The 21,993-nt window shown below is 41.6% G+C and overlaps 1 protein-coding gene across 11 annotated transcripts in view; it reads left to right on the forward strand.

Moving 5' to 3' along the window:
- REPS2 (RALBP1 associated Eps domain containing 2) overlaps positions 1 to 21,993 on the forward strand; it is a 139,616-nt gene that overhangs the window by 43,025 nt on the left and 74,598 nt on the right. For 4 of the 11 annotated variants that reach the window (XM_043504345.1, XM_043504313.1, XM_043504310.1 and 1 more), the window contains exons 3-6: positions 215 to 363; positions 9,883 to 10,009; positions 15,110 to 15,222; positions 19,197 to 19,332. In XM_043504345.1, coding sequence (XP_043360280.1) covers positions 215 to 363; positions 9,883 to 10,009; positions 15,110 to 15,222; positions 19,197 to 19,332 — 525 coding nt within the window. The remainder of the gene's footprint in view (positions 1 to 214; positions 364 to 9,882; positions 10,010 to 15,109; positions 15,223 to 19,196; positions 19,333 to 21,993) is intronic. The other 7 variants (XM_043504338.1, XM_038375484.2, XM_043504319.1 and 4 more) reach the window with 3 other exon arrangements.

Below are 21,993 nucleotides of genomic sequence, written 5' to 3' on the forward strand. Positions count from 1 at the left end.
AATAAAATATCTAGTGAATACACCTTTGGATCACCATAATATTTGCTATTAAGACAAAAATAATTCCAGAAGTTCCATAGGTTATTTTTTTTAATTCTTAGTGCTATTTCTTATTTTATAGTTTAACTTTTAATTGGTTTTGCACTGCGGTACTGCTTCAAAGAATTTTAATATACTGTAGTCTCATTTGAACTTCTCTTTCTGTTTAATGAAGAATTGCCTCTTCCTCGGTTTATGGCACTGAAAAATGACATTGAAATGAGATATGGAAATGCAGCAGAAATACATGGAGTTAAATTTCAGATTCCACATGCAACCTTGGAAAAAAATTCCTTCAAAAGATCAGATGAAGGGGATAAAAAGGTAACAAGGCTCTATTTAAGGCAAATATGTTAGTGTATAGTGCAACTTTATGGTCCAATCCTGCAAACAGTTACACTCACACATGCTTATTCCATTAGTTCAATGGGACTTCATGCAAGGTTAACTCTATATATGTGACTAATTGTTGGCAGGATTTTGCTCTTATTTTGATATTCTCTTGTACCAACTCTATCCCAAGAGGATTTTATTTACAAGAACTTTTATAGAATTATGTATTTTATAGAAATTATGTATATGCCTATTATCTATCTATAAAATTCCAGGATTGTAACTGTCTGGCAATCTGAAGCCTAGCATTTCTGTTAACTCAGTGTAATGTGATGGAAATGGCTACAAGCATGTTCGAGAGCTCTTTTTGTTTAGAATATCATCAGGTTCAATCAACACTGGGATTCACGGTCTGTTACCATCCAGTTTTTAAATTCTCAGCCATTTTAACAAATTACATTAATTGTGACACGGGTTTTTAGCTATAGTAAGGCATGTGTCTATGTCATGCCAAGAATCCTAGACCATTGTGATACCAGAGGTAACTCAATCAATCACCACCCTTACTCTACAGCAAATTTGCATGCAACAGTTTTATTGGTTGTGTGAGGGAGACTGTACAGATGGTAGATCACTTGGTTCAAGTGCTGCAGTTCAGCTCACGCACAAATCGGCACAACTTGCCCTGTGTCACAGACTCGGAGGACTCGTGCTCTCTTTCGGCTCCGTATGGTCCCTGGGAGGAACCCCCTTAAGTATGACAGCCCTTCTCGGTGGTTCTCTCTCTCTGGGGTTAAGCCATAGGCCCCTCCACATCCTGGAACCTCACTTCTCTGAGGCTTCAGCATGCCTGTCTCCCCCTGGATCCCCTCAGGGAGTCCACTCGCTCTGGACCCCAGGGACCTCCACTCCGAGGGAATAGTGCAACTCTGATCTCTAGATTGGAGTGTCTCTCAGCCAGCGTAAAACAGGAGGGTTTATTGAGCATCTGAACCCAGCACAGAAAACTTTCTGGGCCCTTGGGCCTAGCAACCCTCAGCACAGTACATCTAGGTCTCTCCTGCATCCAGATGGGCTCTGCTGCTCCCTCTCCCCAGCCTAGAAGCCCCCTCCTTCCAGCTGATCATCCAATATCATCTCCCCCAAAAGTTCCTCCCCTGTCCTTTGTCTTTGGTCCCAGGTAAACAGGTTGCCTGGGCCCTATCTCTTCCATCCTTTGTTCCCCACTGTCTGGAACCGGCTGGTCAGGTCACTGGGGTCCTCTCCTCAGCCCTTTGTCCTCCCACTGGCCAGAACTGGTTGACAGCTAAGCTGGGGTGGACCTACTGGTCAACTGGTCGCTAGGGTCCCGCATCTCCAGGCATTTGTCTGGAGTCCTGGCTGCTAGGTGAGGTCACACTTGGTCCTCTGTAACAACAAACCCTCTCCCACCACCTCGTTAAACACACAGCACACAGGGAAACTGAGACCCACCAAGTATTCATGCAAAACGCTAAGAAAATCTCCCACTTTGTCACACCCAGCAAAATGCACACATTCTTTCTCCCCTCACCCATATTTACCATTAAGTCATTCCTGCTGGGTCATCATTTGTTAGAGCTGTAATATTCTTTGCAAAGGTTCCTGTTCAAATGTTGTTTGTCAGAGACTTTGCTTATGTAGTTCAAGGTGGTTGTTTTTTAGGGAGGGGAGAGAAGGATGCAGAGGGGAAAAGTAGAAAACTGCCTTGGTTTAAAAAACAACCAAACTAATGAATCTCTGTCATAAGTACAATCCCTAGTGATGACATAATTAATGAAAAGAGTGATGCTGGAAGGCTAAGAGAACAGACAGGCCTTCATGACTCCTGTCAAGCTGTCTGGAGTGGCTCAAGAGCATGAGTACCAACATCAGGGGAGACTGTTAAACAGGATACAAACCCCAGATTGGTTGTGTTCTTCGTGTATGTGCAATGTGCTCCAGGTGGCACATGACCAGGATTCATTCCTGAAATTGGTCCATTGGTTGGATCATTAGCTTCCCTGTCCCGGGATGAGTACTGATGGGAAATGTAAGGTGAATGCTGATTCATGGCCCCCAGATTGGTTGTGAGTTCTATATTTAGATTTCAACAACTAATTATCAAGTGTGAACTCCTCAGGCACTATAACAGGCTTACCATGGAGTTACAGACAGTCCTCTTGGGTACTCTGATCAATCTGGCTACCCAGATAGTGATAGATGGTCCCTAACACCAAAGATCACAGCACTATTCAAATTAGTTCCCTTTCCAAAGGACCAGTTGCTTACCCTTGGTCAGTTGCACCTTAGATCTCACACCAATGGCAATGCTTGTAGCCAATCCTATTATCAACTATCTAAAGAATCATTAACTAGGAAAAGGAAATAAGAGTTATTTACAAGGTTAAAAGCAGATAAGCATACAGTCTTAGGTTCCAAAAGGTGATAGAAGCTGTTGTAATGTGCAAACTCTATATGTCCTTTAGGGCTAACCCAGGCTAAGCAACTGGGATCCCTGACATATGCTTAGAAATCTTGCCCTCCTAAAGTCCTAGCAACACAGAGATACAGCCCTGTTCTACACTATGAGTTTAGGTCGAATTTAGCAGTGTTAGATCGATTTAACCCTGCACCCATCCACCCGATGAAGCCATTTTTGTCAACTTAAAGGGCTCTTAAAATCGATTTCTGTACTCCTCCCTGACGAGTGGATTAGCGCTAAAATTGACATCGCCGGGTCGAATTTGGGGGTAGTGTGGACGTAATTCGACTGTATTGGCCTCCGGGAGCTATCCCAGAGTACTCCATTGTGACCGCTCTGGACAGCACTCTCAACTCAGATGCACTGGCCAGGTAGACAAGAAAAGCTCTGCGAACTTTTGAATTTCATTTCCTGTTTGGCCAGCATGGCAAGCTGATCAGCACAGGTGACCATACAGAGCTCATCAGCAGAGGTGACCATGGAGTCCCAGAATTGCAAAAGAGCTCTGACATGGACTGAACGGGAGGTACTGGATCTGATCGCTGTATGGGGAGATGAATCCGTGTTATCAGAACTCTGTTCCAAAAGACTAAATGCCAAAATATTTGAAAAAATCTCCAAGGACATGAAGGACAGAGGCTATAACAGGGACCCGCAGCAGTGCCGCGTGAAACTTAAGGAGCTCAGGCAAGCCTACCAAAAAACCAGAGAGTCAAATAACCACTCCGGGTCAGACCCCCAGACATGCAGCTTCTATGATGAGCTGCATGCAATTCTAGGGGGTGCCCCTACAACTACCCCACCCTGTACGTGTACTCCTGCAAGGGAGTCTCACTCAATAGGGATGAAGATTTGGGGGACCAGGAGGAGGTGGTTGAAGATAGCACACAGCAGGCAAGTGGAGAAACCATTCTTCCCAACAACCAGGAACTGTTTATCACCCTCGAGACAATACCCTCCCAATCCAGGCTCCCGGACCTTGAAGGCAAAGAAGGCACCTCTGGTGAGTGTACCTTTTGTAAATATAATTCATGGTTTAAAAGCAAGCATGTTTAACAATTGATTTGCCCTGAAGACTTGGAATGCATTCGCGGCCAGTACAGCTACTGGAAAAGTCTGTTAACGTGTCTGGGGATGGAGTGGAAATCCTCCAGGGACATCTCCATGAAGCTCTCCTGGAGGTACTCCCAAAGCCTTTGCAAAAGGTTTCTGGGGAGGGCAGCCTTATTGCCTCCTCCATGGTAGGACAGTTTACTACGCCAGGCCAGTAGCACGTAGTCTGGAATCATTGCATAAGAAAGCATGGCAATGTATGGTCCCGGTGTTTGCTGGCATTCAAGCAACATCTGTTCTTTATCTCTCTGTGTTATCCTCAGGAGAGTGATATCATTCATGGTCACCTGGTTGAAATAGGGGAATTTTATTAAGGGGACATTCAGAGGTGGCCATTCCGCTAGGCTGTTTGCCTGTGGCTGAAAAGAAATCATCCCCACTGTTAGCCACACGGGGTGTGTGTGTGGGGTGGGGGGGGGTGAAGCGATCATCCCAGAGAATTGGTTGTGTGGGGGGGGTTAGATGGGTTTGTGCTGCATGTTAACCCGAAAACCGCAGCCCCTCTTTTAAAATGGCCAACCCATTTTAAATGGCCAACCCAACGGGTGCTTGGTATGGGAAATGAGGGCGCTGCTGTTTGAAACCATTCCCACATGTTATGAAGGTTAACATGGTGGCTTGCCATGGCTGCCTGCAAGCCAAAGTCTGGTGCGCAGCCCTGCATGTGTGATCTCTCACAACAAACCGGCAGGCTCTCAATATAAGAGGAAAAATGTGACCTTGCAAAGAAAGCACATGTGCTATATAACGTTAACAGCTTGGCTCTCCATGAAAGAGTCTACCCATTGTTCTCTAAAATGTGTCTTTTTAAATACTACTCTCCCTTTTTTTCCTCTCGCAGCTGCAAATGTTTCAGCACTCCCTCTATCATCTCCGTCCCAGAGGCTAGCGCAGATAAAAAGGCGAAAAAACAGCACTCGTGATGACATGTTCTCTGACCTCATGCAGTCCTCCCACACTGAAAGAGCTCAGCAGAATGCATGGAGACAAACAATGTCGGAGTCCAGGAAAGCAGAAAACGAAGGTGAGGACAGGAGGGACGAGCGAGATGAGAGGTGGCAGGAGCAAGATGAGAGGTGGCGGCAGCACGATGAGAGGAGGCAGGACGCAATGCTGCGGCTACTGGAGGATCAAACTGATATGCTCCGGCGTATGGTTGAGGTGCAGGAAAGGCTGCAGGAGCACAGGCTGCTGCTGTAGCCCCTGTGTAACTAACCGCCCTCCTCCCCAAGTTCCATAGCCTGCTCACCCAGATGCCCAAGAATGCGGGGAGGGGGTTCCCAACCACTCCACCCCAGAGGACTGCCCAAGCAACAGAAGGCTGGCATTCAATAAGTTTTGAAGTGCAGTGTGTCCTCATCCTTCCCTCCTCCCACACCCCACCCGGTGCTTCCCTCCTCCCGCACCCCTCCCAGGCTACCGTGGCAGTTATCCCCCTATTTGTGTGACGAATTAATAAAGAATGCATGAATTTGAAACAACAATGACTTTATTGCCTCTGCAAGCGGTGATCGAAGGGGGAGGGGAGGGCCGTTGGCTTACAGGGAAGTAGGGTGAACTAAGGGGGTGGGTTTTCATCAAGGAGAAGCAAACAGAACTTTCACACCGTAGCCTGGCCAGTCATGAGACTGGTTTTCAAAGCTTCTCTGATGCGCAATGCGCCCTGCTGTACTCTTCTAACTACCCTGGTGTCGGGCTGCACGTAATCAGCAATCAGGTGATTTGCCTCAACCTCCCACCCCACCATAAACGTCTCTACCTTACTCTCACAGATATTGTGGAGCACACAGCAAGCAGTAATAACAATGGGAATATTGGTTTTGCTGAGGTCTAACCAAGTCAGTAAACTGCGCCAGCACGCTTTTAAACGTCCAAATGCACATTCTACAGCCATTCTGCACTTGCTCAGCCTATAGGGGTGCTTGGCTTGTTTAGCCTAACCAAAAGAAGGCTGAGGGGAGATATGATTGCTCTGTATAAATATATCGGAGGGATAAATACCAGAGAGGGAGAGGAATTATTTAAGCGCAGTACCAATGTGGACACAAGAATAAATGGATATAAACTGGCCATCAGGAAGTTTAGACTTGAAATTAGATGAAGGTTTCTAACCATCAGAGGAGTGAAGTTCTGGAACAGCCTTCCAAGGGAAGCAGTGGGGGCAAAAGATCTATCTCTCTTCAAGATTAAACTCAGTAAGTTTATGGAGGAGAAGGTATGATGGGATCACATGATTTTGGCAATTAATTGATCTTTAAATATTCATGGTAAATAGGCCCAATGGCCTGTGATGAGATGTTAGATGGGGTGGGATCTGAGTTACTACAGAGAATTCTTTCCGGGGTATCTGGTTGGTGGATCTTGCCCACGTGCTCAGGGTTCAGCTGATGCCATATTTGGGGTCGGATAGGAATTTTCCTCCAGGGCAGATTGGAAGAGGCCCTGGGGTTTTTTCGCCTTCCTCTGCAACATGGGGCACGGGTCACTTGCTGGAGGATTCTCTGCACCTTGAAGTCTTTAAACCATGATTTGAGGACTTCAATAGCTCAGACATAGGTGAGAAGTTTATTGCAGGAATGGGTGGGTGAGATTCAGTGGCCTTCATTGTGCAGGAGGTCAGACTAGACCATGATCATAATGGTCCCTTCTGACCTTAATATCTATGAATCTATAGTTGAACAATTCCTGACTACTGTCCAGGGTGCCTGTGTATGGCTTCATGAACCATGGCATTAAGAGGTAGGCTGGGTCCCCAAGGATAATTATAGGCATTTCAACATCCCCAACGGTTATTTTCTGGTCTGGAAAGTAAGTCCCTTGCTGCAGCTGTTCAGACAGACCAGAGTTCCTGAAGATGCGAGCGTCATGTACCTTTCCCAGCCATCGCACTTTGATGTTGTTAAAACGTCCCTTGTGATCCACCAGTGCTTGCAGCACCACTGAAAAGTACCCCTTTCAGTTCATGTACTTGCTGCCTTGTTGCTCCGGTCCCAAGATAAGGATATGCGTTTGGTCTATCGCCCACCACAGTTAGGGAATCCCATTGCAGCAAAGCCCTCCATTATGACCTGCACATTTCCCAGAGTCACTACCCTTGTTCAGTGATTGCATTGGCTGCTTGGATCACAGCAGCCCCCATAGTAGATTTGCCCACTCCAAATTGATTCCTGACTGACCGGTAGCTGTCTGGCATTGCAAGCTTCCAGAGGGGTATTGCCACTCGCTTGTGAACTGTGAGGGCTGCTCTCATCTTGGTATTCTTGTGCTTCAGGGCACGGGAAAGCAAGTCACAAAGTTCCATGAAAGTGCACTTACGCATGTGAAAGTTTCTCAGCCACTGGGAAACATCCCAGACCTGCAACACTAAGCCGTCCCACCAGTCTGTACTTGTTTCTCTGGCCTAGAATTGGCGTTCAGTGGCATGAACCTGCCCCATTACCACCATGATGTCCAAATTGCCAGGTCCCGTGCTTTGAGAGAAGTCTGTGTCCATGTCCTCATCACTCTCGTCACCGTGCTGACGTCGCCTCCTAGCCTGCTTCTGCAGTTTCTGGTTCTGCACATACTGCAGGATCATGTGCGAGGTGTTTACACTGCTCATAACTGCTGCGGTGATCTGAGCGGGCTCCATGCTTGCCGTGGTATGGCGTCTGCGGGAGAGCAGAGTGGCTGTGGAAGCAGTCGTTTGGTTGTTCGATGACGATGGTTTGCAGCCCTACTGCACCATCTGCTGCCAGTAGCGTCCAGGACACAACAGCAGCGGCGGCTGAGCTGAGTGGGCTGCATGCTTGCCGTGGTATGGCGTCTGCGCGGGGAAAAAAGGTGCGAAACGATTGTCTGGCGTTGCTCTCACGGAGGGAGGGGCAAATGACGACATGTACCCAAAACCATCCGTGACAATGTTTTTGCCCCATCGGGCATTGAGAGCTCAACCCAGAATTCCAATGGGCGGCGGAGACAGCGGGAACTGTGGGATAGCTACCCACAGTGCAACACTCCAAAAGTCGAAGCTAGCCTCGTACTGTGGATGCACTCCACCGACTTAATGCGTTTAGTGGGGACACACACAATCAACTGTATAAAATAGCTTCCTAAAAAATCGACTTCTATAAATTCGACCTAATTTCTTAGTGTAGACATACCCACAGTTTCTCCTTGTTAGGGCCTTTTATTCCTTGCCCTGTCAAGTTCCAAGTTCAGCTGCTGGGAGGAATTCAGTTGCATAGCTACTATTCATGTGGGGAGGGGAGCAATCAACAAAATCTTTAGTCTTCTGATGTTTTCTATGGTTAGTTTGGTGTTTATGGGCCTTCTTTTATTGGCAGGAGATAACACCTCCTGTAGTATTTCACACTTCGTAATGCTTCTCTCCTGACTGGTGATTTACAGTTACAGAGCAAACACTTAAATATTACCTTATGACACTGGATACAGATATAACAAGTGAGATTAATGGATGCAGCAGTTTACAAGTGTTCTGTGAAGTCTAAAGACAAACTACATATTTATAACTCTACTACCTATTTTAACAATACTAACACATGGATGAGCTAGACCGGTTCCAGTTATGTATTTGTCGACCTCCAGTTGAGACCTAGGGTTTTGGCGTGAGCTGGCAACTGGTCTGCCATCATCACAACTCCTTGTTTTTGGATTGAGGAAACCTACCGTATTCTTTCCCCTCTAATCTCCTTTGAGGTGTTATACCAGGCTAGTGTTCTGGAAATCCATCCTCCAGTGAAATATTCTTCCAGTAATGAATTCTGCTGCCACTCTGGCCTTCTGAATCCCTAATTAAAAATAGCTGTATCATAAAGAGATCCATATTGTCTGAATCTATAAAAACTGAGAATGTGTGATGCTTACATGTTTATAAAAGCAAGCAATCTCACAGCTTCTGTTGTTTGCATGACCCTTTCCCTTGTCTGACATCTTCTCATCTTGTATCATGTTTTGTGCAGTAAGCTACTTGGGGCAGGCAGTGTATATATCTGTAGAGCACATGCACACATGGGATGATTTAGTTGGGGATGATCAGATGTCGGATGTTTTAGGGTGATTTAGTTGGGTATTGATCCTGCTTTGAGCAGGGGGTTGGACTAGATGACTTCCTGAGGTCCCTTCCAACCCTGATATTCTATGATTCTGTGAACAAACTTCGCCTGAGGCCAAGGATTATTAATGAGTTCATAGGGTATGCACATATAGAATAATGAAATTGGAAATAAGGTTGCAAATACCTGTTTTCTCTAAATAATTTCATTCTAGTAGAGCATTGCCACCAAACCTATAACTCTTCCTAGGTGACTTTTATTGCCTTCGTGTTGCACGGTGAAGTAATATTTTTTCTGTTTATATAGTAAATTTATTTCAGGACTGTGTCCTCTACCAAAGCTCAATCCTCGAGGAAAAAGGAAACAAACTCCAAGTTAGATCTGACAACATCTACAAATCTACTTCTCACAAAGGCAGTTCCCAGAATATTTAAAATAAGTCTTTGAATTTGTGCTTTTAGTTATTTTTCATTTTTTGCCTTCTTCTGAAATGAAAAGTATTTTCTTAAATGGAGAATGCATTCAAACACATAAATACAATATGTAAATCCAAAGATACCCAGTAATAATAAGATTGAACAAAAATATTGATCCAGACACACATGCAAGTAAAATGTCTTCGAGTTCATTCTAACCCTTTGGGATGACTACTCTTGTATTTTACCCCCAGAACAAGGCTCAACATCAAAGCATCACTTTGCCATCTTCCATTTATAGTCATGTTTCTTTTGGAAATGGGGGCACGAGAATTTGTCAGTTATTACTCTGCCTTGCACATGCTGTATGTGATTGAACTGGTATGCAGAATTACTCCACCTATTTCTGTAGTCACCTCAGAATTCCACTTTGTTGTTTCTGAAGCAGGAAATCAAGTCTCCCCCCATGTCACCGATGTGTTCACCTCCTGCTTCTCCATCTAATTACCAGAGAATACCCTTGAGTTATGGCTATGGCAAGTCAAGGAGTGGGCTTGAACAGCCGCATGGAGGTAGGATAAAATCTGGGATGCATAAGTCATACACTGTTGTTTTTTTCCCTTCAGTGCCTTCAAATCTAATTAAGGAATCAGCCTAATAATGCCTGGACTTAATTACATCTGTCTTTTAGTAAATGATCTGACCATCTTTTTTTATTTTATGCAGAAGCTCTGCTTTCTGATTATTTAGTCCTCTCTTCCTGTTTTCTTTCCAGTAAATTAACGATCATGTGTAGATTTGTGTGCAACTGTTCACAAATTAATGCTGATTACCACATTTTTGGCAAGCCTTTGTGCAGTATATGTTAGTGATTGAGTATTGTGAATGTTTCAGTGCATAGGCATGTTTTTTTAATATTAAGAAAAAAAAAACACTCCTGATTTCAATAACGGCTGTACTAGTTTTCCGATTTACAGTGGGGATTTGTTTGCAAGGAAGAACAATGGTCTTCATGGTTACATAACAAAAATAACAGAAAGGCGTGAATGTAAAAACCCAATGTAATGGGAACCCAGAAGAAAACAAATTACCACAATTTAGACACTTTGGGGTTGATCATGCTGCCATTTAAAGTCAGTAGCATAACTCTCATTGATCCGAGTATATCTCTATCCCGATATAATGTGACCTGATATAACACGAATTCAGATATAATGTGGTAAAGCAGCACTCCACTCTGGGGGGTAGGGCTGTGTGTTCCGGTGGATCAGCATGTCTGGCTCCAACATACTGCTCTGAGCGGCATGTTAAGGGGGCCGGGCCAGGGCTGAGGGGTTGGATAAGAGGCAGAAGGTCTCAGGGGGTGGTCAGGGGACAGGGAGCAGGGGGGTTGGATGGTTCGGAGGTTCTGGGGATGGGGCGGTCAGGGGACGGGGAACAGGGGTGTTGGATAGGGTGTGGGAGTCATGGGGACCCTTCAAGGGGCAGGGGTGTACACACGATAGGGGTCGGGGCAGTCAGGGGATAGGGAGTGGGGGGGGTGTAGGATGGGTTGGTGGTTCTGAGGGGCCAGTCAGGGGGTGGGAAGTGACTATTAATAATGGAAATGGTCGAGGCCAAAGCAAGTTCAATATAACGCGGTTTCACCTATAACGTGGTAAGATTTTTTGGCTCCTGAGGACTGCATTATATCGGGGTAGAGGTGTATTTGAAGGATATAGGTTTTAACAGGTTACTTTGTAAGCTGTGTTGCGGAGTCTAGCAGGAGCTGTCTTTACTATATCTTTGTACAGCACCCAGCAAAATAGGGTGCCAGTCCTGACTGGGGCTTGTAACAACTGTTTTAATATAAAATGATGATTAAGAATGATGGTGAGTGACCAATAGATGCTTTGTCACAGATAAAGCATAAAATCTTTCATCATTTCATCAAAGGGACTGGACAGCTGATGTGGGTAGAGCTGGTAGAATCTTCTGCCAAAACTATTTTTTGTTGGAAAATTCCAATTTGTTGAAACTGAAACATTGGATGAGTATCCAGTTAGACTAAAAAGATTTATGAGGTCCAGGATAGAATTTCTGGACAAAAGCAAAGAGAATGCTACCCACCCCAGAAGACCCAGTTTGTTGGGGCACTCCCTGCGATGGGGATGACCCAGGTTCATGTTGCTGCTCTGGCTGTTTCAGGGTAGGGACTTGAATCAGGGTCTGCCACATCCCCAATGAGTGCCCTACCGACCAGATTCTAGAGTCAGCCACTGGGCCAGTGACAGAGACTATTTAATAATCTCTCCAACAGAAGAGATTGAGCGAGACCCATCCCAAAATAGCCAATAGACCAGTGGCCAGGTCATTCTCCTGTGATGTGGCAGACCCACATTCAAGTGGGTCTGCTCCGAATCAGGCAGGGTCACTCGTACCCCAGGATAGTCCCCTAACCATTTGGCATTTCTGGGGTGGGTGGGTGGCTCCCTTTCTCATTTTCTCGTTTTTTCATTTAAAAAAAAAATTAAAAATCTTGATTTTGTCCTGATAAGAAATGGGAGAATTTTCTAAATCTTGGAAATGATTGTGGGACAGGAAAACCATTTCTCATCCAACTCTAAGTGTGGGTACCATGAGTTAACATGCTCTCTGTGAATGAAGAATGGGATGTATTGGTTCTTCAGCTGTTGTCCTCAGTTACAAATCACTGACTAAACTGAGCTCTTAACAATTTTTTTAATTAATTAAAATTTGTGCTGGTGGTAAACATCAGCGATCTAATGCAATCAAATGGACTTCTAGTTAAAGGTTCATGTTAGTACTGACTGATAGTCACTTGTTAGAAAGTAGACTGTCATCCACATTGATATGTTAGTTATCCACATGTAAGGCCTAACAAAGCAGTGATTTCTGATGTTCAAAATAAGAACTACAGGTGAATTCCCTTGCACTGTACAGACATGTGCCCTGTCCAAATCAATCAGCCACAGGACGGAAGGACACATCCTGGATTGCAATTATAATGCAAAAAGAAAAGGAGTACTTGTGGCACCTTAGAGACTAACAAATTTATTAGAGCATAAGCTTTCGTGAGCTACAGCTCACTTCATCGGATGCATGTGGTGGAAACAGACTAACACGGCTGCTACTCTGAAACCTGTAATTATAATGCAGTGTGCTAGGAATTAATGTTAACAGAAACTGTAAGATTACCAGAAATAGTGATTCTGTTTTCTGTGGCACAATCCATTATATTCATGTACTCCCCTCCCTTGCCTGTCCCAATCGGATCACAGGTTCTTGTAATGAGTGCTGAATGTCCCAAGCTCTATTGGCTTATCTTGCTTTGAACAGTAGTTTATACTCCAGTTTATACTTCCAGCAAGGTGCTATTGAAAGTGAGCAAGGGTTGTAGAATCAAGGCTAACGTGACTGTCATTCTTCTGAAAATTAATACAAGCAGCTAAACATTAAGATGATAAAATCCTGCGAGACTGTGAGACCCTTGAGCACTAAAACATGGCCTCCAGAAAGGCATCCAGTCTGAATGTGAAGACTCTTAATGTCTTCAGATCAAGACTGGTTGCCTTTCTGGAAGGTATGCTTTAGTCAAACACAAGTTATTGGTCTCAATACAGGGGTGAGTGGATAAAATTCTATGGCCCGTGTTATGCAGGATGTCAGACTAGATGAATAATTGGTCCATTCTGGCCTTAAAAAAAGGCATCTGTTAACATTCCAGTTTCATTAAAACCATTGCATTGAGGACACTGAATACCATTCTGGAGGGGCCTACAAGGCATTGGGTTTGTGTATGCTTGTGTGGTGTTAACCTTTTTTTGTACTGTTTATACTCTGTGTGGTGTTCAGAAAGTAGTTATCCAGGCTCATTGAACATTCAATTTTTCCCCACCCCTCTAAAGTAGAACTTTAGCTGGGCATTCATGCATTTTATTTGCTTGCTAGTTTTTGAAAGTTCTGTTGCTGGTAAACACATAGCAACAGAGCCCCATACTCAGCCTCCAAGTACTGCAGTATATTTCACAACTTCCTTCCTGTCTTCTTTCTGACATTGAAACACATTTGTAAGGGAAAAAACTAGATACCAGCACAGGATAAGAATAGATAACAATAGTAGGAGTTAGAAACATAACTTTAAAAAGCAAGCTGCTTTGTAACGATAGTAAGATTTCGAGTTTCCTTGATTTTCATTTTTCAGGAGACTACAATTTTGTGTAAATGATGCTGGATAGCATTAGGACAGTGTTACAGTTGAACACTTTAGCAGAAGAAGTTGGATTTCAAAATAACTATTTGAAAGAGAGCTCCAACGTGCCCTGCTTCTCTGTCTAGTTACTTATCTTTATTAAAAACAGGATTGTTCTTAAATTATGCAGATGGAATGGAAGTCATCTCAGCTTAGGAAAATTGTTGCTTTTCTTTGCTAACTCTAGTCCAGATTCTGAGCAGTGCTGAGCACCTGCAACCCCATCAGGATCAGGCCTTCTCTGTTTTGAAATGTAAATTTTGGTTTTAAAAATAAAAGATATATTCAAGGTTAGTGGCCTATTAATTACCTGCAAAAAAAAAATCAGTTTTGGAATTTGCTTGTCAATCAAATATGTGTCAAATCAAGAAGTGATTTTGTGTGTGTGTATGTGTGTTTCTGAGGAAGTTAACAGTTCTAATACCAGCCATTTCAGTTGTTTGTCATACTATTCTGTTGCTGTATTTGCATTCTAGTTACTCTTCTGCCTCTTAATGTGCACAAGACAAAGCTAAAGGGTGGAACATTTAAACATTGACAAATGCATAATTTTTATAGCTCAGTTTAACTATTATTTTCTTATCTGTATTTGCAGAACATACTTATGACCCTGGAAATATCTCCCGTTAGAGCCCTTTTCTGTTTCCACTCTGGAAATGAAGAATTTACTTGAAATTTATGGGACTATTTTGTTTAAAAGTAACTTTGGCCGGTAGTAACTTTTCTCTGGAAAGCATCTGTTCTTGAATAAGAAAAGCATTATTGATGTCAGCACATCTCGTAGAAAAGGGTGTGATTGTTATATACAGAGTAGGAAGCAAAAAACTTTGGGGTTTAAAGGGGCTCTAAAAGTAGGAAGCTTATTGTTTTTGTTTTCAGTGTTCTGGCAATTGAATGATCAACAACCATAAAACCCAGGTTTTTAGGATCCAGAGAATTTTCCACAGTCAAATCAACAGTTCTGTACAGATCAAATCAATGTCTAATGCTCTTCCTTGACAATGTCCTCTTTAAACAAATTAGATTTAAATAATAAAAAAGTGAAAAACCTAAATCTCTTGAAAATGACAGTTGAGAATTCACTATATTCATTAGTTAGCTGATTTACTGTAATAATTTATTTTAGGGCTGCTGCAGGTTGTCATGCAAATATGCATTTCAACAACTGTTAAAGCAATTAATGCCAATCTGATAGGATGAAATGACAACTTCTATTGTTAATGCCTAAATATTAAAGAAGAGAAACTATGATATAGGAGGAGAGCATGTAGTTAGGGCTTTGGGCAAGGGGACAGAACGGACTATAGTACAATAGTATTAAGCTTAATAAACCTCTGTGTTTGTAATGCTTAATTTCCACTTTGAGCTTGTGGAACCTTGTTGATTCCTCTGATATATATATTTTTTTTAACTTTCATAGTTCCTTATGAAGCTAGACATTCTACACAACAGCAAGATGGACCAGCAACGGGAAATTATGGATCCAAATCTGCACTTGTACATTCCTCTCTTAGTCGGGTAATGAATTGCATGGTGATTAAATAAATGAATAAAACAAGAAAAGAAATGCATGAAGTTCTAGTTCTTGTCACCTAGTGGTGCTTTTTGAAATAAGTGGGGATGTTAGTCCCAGTAATCTAGACAGGTTCCATTTTGAATAAACCAGGACCAAAATCTCCCTGCAGTTTTAGTTGAGTAAAGTATTCTTCATTATTTTCACTTTATATAATCTTCATTTAGTTTCTCTTCTGCAAAGGTTTCCTCCTCGTCTCTACTGCCAGGCAAATACAGTCTTTATTTTGCAAGTAAGAACAGAAAGGAAGACTGGGGGGTTCAGCTAAGCACAAATTTAGGTTTTGTAAAAACTATATTTTACAAAGCTTAACATGAATACAAATGTTTTCAGAAATTTAAATATAAAAATTCTTCCATTGATTTTTGTTTTGTTTTGTTTGTTTAAATAACAACACTCCCCTTTGGTATTTGCAGCTCATTGATTGGTGCATCTTTCTAGTGTAGGAGAAATATAAAGCAAAACTGACTGGAAAGCAAATTGAAAATGAATAGTTCATTTTCATTGTTTAAGTTGAGTGAAATTCAAATGTAAGCAAACAACATAAATATTGAAAAATTAGATTGAGATTCGTAGATCAGAAGTGAAAGAATTTTAAGTTATTAATAATGCAAGAAAAACACCTTTAATATATATGAATTTACTTGAGATTTTTTGTCTTTATCTAGTGTGTTATCCCTGACACCCTCACACTGCCATGACCTGATATCCAGCTCCTCTGTAGGAAATCATTCAAATTTGTAAACCCAGTTTACTGTCTCAATCATCCCAATCCTGATAAAGAAGTTTAGGTGGGATGTTTGTTTGCTTTACTTAAACTGGTCCAATGTTTCCCTTTTGGCTTCAAAACCATAACTCTGCAAACTTTCTAATTTGTCTATTGTAAATTTCCTATTACGGCCACAGATTTTGGTCTAAGGTAAAATCTTGCCATTTTTACCAACAGAACGGCTTTTATTTAAATGAAAGTGGCCGTTTTTTGGCTGTGCTCTCACTCCCTTTACCCCATAACATAAGAACAACATGAGGCATGGATGGATGATTTAGGATGGAACTGGTTTTTCAAGCAGAGTCAGTTTCCCCCTCCCTCCAGCCCATGTTTACTTAGTATGCAATGGACTGCAGCTCCTACAAGAATTATTCATCTTTTATATCTTGCCATATTGATTAGGTTGTATTTATGTTTTTTACCTGTACAGGCAAATATGGTGCACTGTAAAACCTATTTCTCAGTGTTCCATTTATGCATTTCAATAATTCTGCAGCAAAGGAATTCTACAAGGCTATTCGGAGCTCCATCACATAGTAGCCAGGGGATAATTTTGAATGCTTCCTTTTGTTTAAAGCTTGCCAACTATATCTATATTTTTGTAGACAGAAGTTATGAAAACAACGCACTCTAAACTGGAGTAGAATAGGTTGACCTGTAATATTCTATTGCTTCTTTGTTCTGCTACTTGCATTCTATTTTAAACTGCCTTGAAGAACTGGGACTATGTTTGCTTGATCAGCTGGATTGAATAAGGTCAATAGTTTTCATTGTTTCATTACTGACGCCATTTTTTCTAGGATTATGTAGAAATTATACAAAATAACATAGCTGTTCAACTAAAGTAGTATGCATGGGAGAATTGTAGAATGTAGCATTATGGGGATCAAAGACACTAATGAAGACAGACGGGGTTGGCCTTTGACCTATCAGCTTCTCTTCCTTCTCTGCCTCCTTCGTTCGATGGTTGCTCTGCTTCAGTTTAAGGCAATTGCCCTTTTTCCACAACTCAGCTGCTGCAGAAAAGAAAAAAGGAAGCAGCCCGCCATAAGGAAATCCTGCCTGGTGTGTGTGGAAAATTCAGGCCAAATGTGTAGGAGTGAAGTAAAATAACTTTGTGGCCTGTCATTGGCCTTGATGATGATGATATTTTTCTAAAGTCTTTCCATGTTGGATCTTAAAGAGCTTTAGGAAGATTAATTACTAGATCTAGTCAAATGTTTTTAATCAAAACTCTTCAATGCAAAATGGCTTTTTGATTTAAAAAAAAGGCTTTTTGATAAAAAATACTTCAAGCTTCTCAAGAATCCAAATAGTGTACTGAATTTTGAGTCCAACGTAGATGAAAATTTTATGACCATAAAAATGTTTCTGATAAGATACTCCATACTTGAGTTACAAGCCAGGAGTCCTGGTTCTTCTGAGTATTTTTTTTAGTTGGATTTTGCACACTTTATTTATCTTGTTGGCTGCTTAAGATATACATTAGATATATTTCTTCAGATTTCTCACCATGGCAACCAATGGTGCAGCTTCAGGAGTAGAACCAACTGTGGGGGAATTTGTATAGACCAGATTGACCACAGGCATTTTTAGTCACCTAGTTGTCTAATCGTGCTAAGAGCAAACCTAGATGATATGGTGGATGCTGAATGTTACCAGTGGCCTGTCCATATTACCTCACCAATGGCAGCAAGGGTGGATAATAATTTTAAGGAAAAAAAAGCCTAGTGTAGACAAAGCCATTGTGAATTGCCACTGGTTTCATGAATAAGACTATGAGCCTGATTCTCATTTATACTAAGGCTCTGTTACACTGCTCTGGAGTGTAAAGGTGCCTCAAAGTGGGTATGAATTACACGTTTACACATCGACACTTTGTAAAAGGGTCTTAGTACAAATGAGAATAAAGCCACATGACGGTTAGGGTTGTTTTTTAATCACCAGTCATGTTTTTTTGTTCCCCTTGTCTGTCTAGTACAGAGCAAAACTTCTCCATGAATTTTTACAAACTTTGTTCTATGGAAGAGTGACCTAGGTTTTTAAAAAGGAAAGGAGTACTTGTGGCACCTTAGAGACTAACAAATTAGCTGTATGGAGTAAAAAAAAAATTGTTAGTCTCTAAGGTGTCACAAGTACTCCTTTTCTTTTTGCAAATACAGACTAACATAGCTGCTACTCTGAAACCTAGGTTTTTAAGCTGTTCTAAACTGGTCTCATTAATATTAAACAGTTTTAAAATAATGTTTATTGAACTGGTTTGAAATAATATAACCTCAGGAATTCGATTTTTTTAAAATCAAGGGTTAACTTTTTTTGACATGGGAAAACCTCAGCTGATTCATGGGAAACAATGCATCTGAACATCATGTAGTTTAAACCAATAAATCTCACATAATTTCAAACCAGCACAAAGTACTATTTTGTGATATTTCCTGTTTTGGGGATCTTTTAACACATTTTTAAAAACAAAGTCACATATTTGAGTTTGAGCACGTTGACAGCCTGGCCAGAGGAGTGGTCTTAAACTTTGCTGGAGCATGTAGCTTATTCTTTCCTACATTCTGTCACTAAAATATTTTATCACGCAGGTCAACACATTTTAAATGTTTGCGTCTTTCCACCGTAAGAGTGACACTCACAACATTCTATGCAAACAAACAAACACAACCTTATACAAATCAATCTTAAAAAAAAAAAAAGTAAATAAATACAATTAAAAAAAAAAACTTATCTAATCAGTATCCCCCCAATGGAGACATTCCAGTGACTCAACTGAGTTCACTCGGGACTTCACTGTTGCTATCCATTTTATGTGGAAGGCATTCAGATGCTTTGGTGTTGGGCGCAATATAAAACACCAATATAAGGAGATACATCTTAGTGCATGACTAGATGGAGTGATCTTTCTACCTTCAACAGTAGTTAGGTTTGTTTTTTATTTTAGCTTCATACATGTGAAACTTCCTGTAGTTCTCTGAGCAAATGGGCATGTATAATAAGCCCTAACTATAAGAGATTTTAATCAGCTTGAGTCTTTTTGCTCCCATTTCTTTAAAAAAATGGGCCTGCTAGATGTGCAGACTGACCCTGACTTCTTAAAATGTCTCTGTGTGCTGCTTTTTCCCGCAGTTTTGCAAGTGACTTTTTGCCCTGTCTTTGAAGTCTCTTTCAGTAGAAAGGGGGCCACAGGACAGCAGTAATTACCCAGATGACCCCTGGAGGATAACTGAGGAACAGCAAGAATATTACATCAACCAGTTCAAATCCCTACAGCCTGATCTGAGCTCTTTCATTTCAGGTAACATTTACTAAATAATATGTATGTGCAGCAAAACAACCAGGATGAAAGGCCTGAAAATTAAAGCAAAGTACAGTAGATAAAGGGAGAGCTTCTTGAATTATCTTTAGATCAGGTTTGTGCCTCAGACAGGGTCAATTTATTTATTTAGAGTAACAACTTTTTAAAAAATTACCAACCTACCCACTGCATTTTGTCTCTTTTTTGTTACCCACCCAGGGTTCAAATTCATGGGGGTGCCCAAAAATATAGGCCAGCAACCCTCTTCTCCTCTGCTGCGTTCTCCTTGCCCCACCAAAGGGGCAGAAGTACCTGCATCCAGCATCCGTTCACCCAGCACTGCAACCCTAACCCAGGTCACAACACCATATACTCAAACACCTCGTCCTCCAAATCCTCTTTCTCTCTCCCAGAGCCTACAACCCTAGGCCCGCAACCCATCTACAATCTTCCTGTGACCCACTGAATCACTGAATTAAAGCATTAAAATAATACAGTGGGTAACAAATAGTTTTTTTGAAGAATTTTTAAGAATTTGTGGTTCTACTGTTAAAGATGACTCTAAAATGGGTTACAGGTTAAATGTGTATTTTAATTCTACATGTTCTCTGTTCACAGGTAAAATACTTTTTCTAACTGCTAGCCCTGCAAACTCACCCTGGGATCTGAGAGCTAAGCTGAGTTAATTCTTTCTTGTGTGTCATCATCAGAAATAAATGTTCTACAGGCCAAATGCTGTCCTCACTTACAACTTTGCAACCCAACTGTCTTCAGAGAGTTTATACAAGTGTCATTGATTGCAATTTAGCAACAACAACAAAATCTTTTTATGATGCACGAGGAGGACTAGAGTCCAACTATTTCTCTCCGCTCTGGCGGCTGCAGGGCTAAGAGAAGTACAAAAATGAATGAAATGTATATTTGTCACTAAAATGAATTGATATGATTCTAAACACACACTGGGAGTAGATCTTTTGAGGAAGAATGTGTGAGTTTTGCGTACTAATTTTTCAGAGTAGAAACACACTTTAAAAATTCAGTGTGAACTTCAGGAAAGCATATGCAGTTACAGGGCAAAAAGTTAAAATAAATTGTTTGAATCTGAAGATAGCATTTGGGGCTCAGTCCTGCAAAGTGCCAAGCTCTGGCCTGATCCATAAAAACACAAGCATATACTTAACTACTTTCCAATTAAAGTCAGTGGGACTGTTTAGGTGCTTAAAGTTAAGTATCTGTTTAACTGTTCTACAGGATAATATCAGGATGCTCAGCACTGTGTAAGATTGAGTTGTTGGCCCTTAAGCGATTAAATGTAAACCCTGCATAGCACACGTATGGTAACAGTATTGTAACTGATCTTAAAAATCAGATTTTCACTCTGACCAGACTGCTTGTGAGAGGAGTTATTCCAGGTACTGAGAGTTAGTCTGGCAAGGAAAAACCACAGATTTTAACTACAGGCATTTTGACTATGTCCTCTGAGGTTATGTTATTGCAATCCAGCACTTTGGGATTCAGGAATTCTGACCCCAGACAAAAGTTTTAAAATAATTGCTTGATCTTGGCAGAAATTAGCACTTCATCATTTTTTTTCCCCCTTGGTTAATTCTTCTCCAACTGATCTTCCTAGTAGAAGGGAAAAGAAAATGGACATTCAACACATAGTGAATTTCCCACAAAGCTGCATATAGTCAACTTTGTTTATAATAGAATGCAGTCTTTAGAATATTTAAGATGTTTGCTCTATCTATTCCGAGAGAGAGCCTCATAGGGCCAGACATTGCATTTCATGCACACCCAGATTTACTATTAGCTGCAGTGGGAGGCAGGATTTCTGTATATAATGGCTCTGAATGGGGATGGCCTTACGTTTTTCAGGCTTATGTGAAGTAAAATTTGCAAGGATCTGCGGCAGACTTTTGCCACCCCTGTAGCCTATTTGCCTGAGACAGTGTTTGGCAGCTGGCTGTGTGGGATGTGTAGTGAACTTCTTATCACTGCAGAGGGCTCAGCAAGGGTTTGTTGGGTGGGAGGGAAATCAGATTGCTTATTGTGGGAGGGCTACGGAGGATGTTCACAACTGGTAGTGAAGACTATAGCAGGATGCTTAGCTGGTTCCTCTTGTTTTTCTTTCATGACGGTAGGGCCGCAGAAGGCATGAAAGTAGAGAAAGTCACTGTGGGAGTAGCATAGACGGCACAGGGCCATTTGCTGCCATATACTTGGCATGTGATTAGAAGCATCCTTTTCTCTGGAAAGGAAGCTATTTATCTCCATTTTCCTTTCTTTGTGTTCATAATAGCATACTGATGATGATAATAGTAATACTGAGACATGTTTTCATCCATTAATATTTTTCTCACATGGAGAGAAGTGGAGAAATGAGGTCAACCGCTCTACCTGGCCTGTCCCATGTTAGTTACTCACCAAGAGACAAATGGCCCAGCAACTATACTTGTTCCCAACAATCAGAGTGTCTGTTGAATGTGAAATAACCAGCTGCTGATGCTGTTGCAGCTTTATAGAAACACAAGCAAAATCAGATTGGAAGATGAATATCAAATGCCTAGCAATCCTTGTGGCACCTTAGAGACTAAAAAATTTATTTGGGCATAAACTTTTATGGGCCCACAAAAGCTAATACCCAAATAAATTTTAGTC

This window comes from Dermochelys coriacea, chromosome 1, assembly GCF_009764565.3.
Source record: "Dermochelys coriacea isolate rDerCor1 chromosome 1, rDerCor1.pri.v4, whole genome shotgun sequence".
NCBI lineage: Eukaryota > Metazoa > Chordata > Testudines > Dermochelyidae > Dermochelys > Dermochelys coriacea.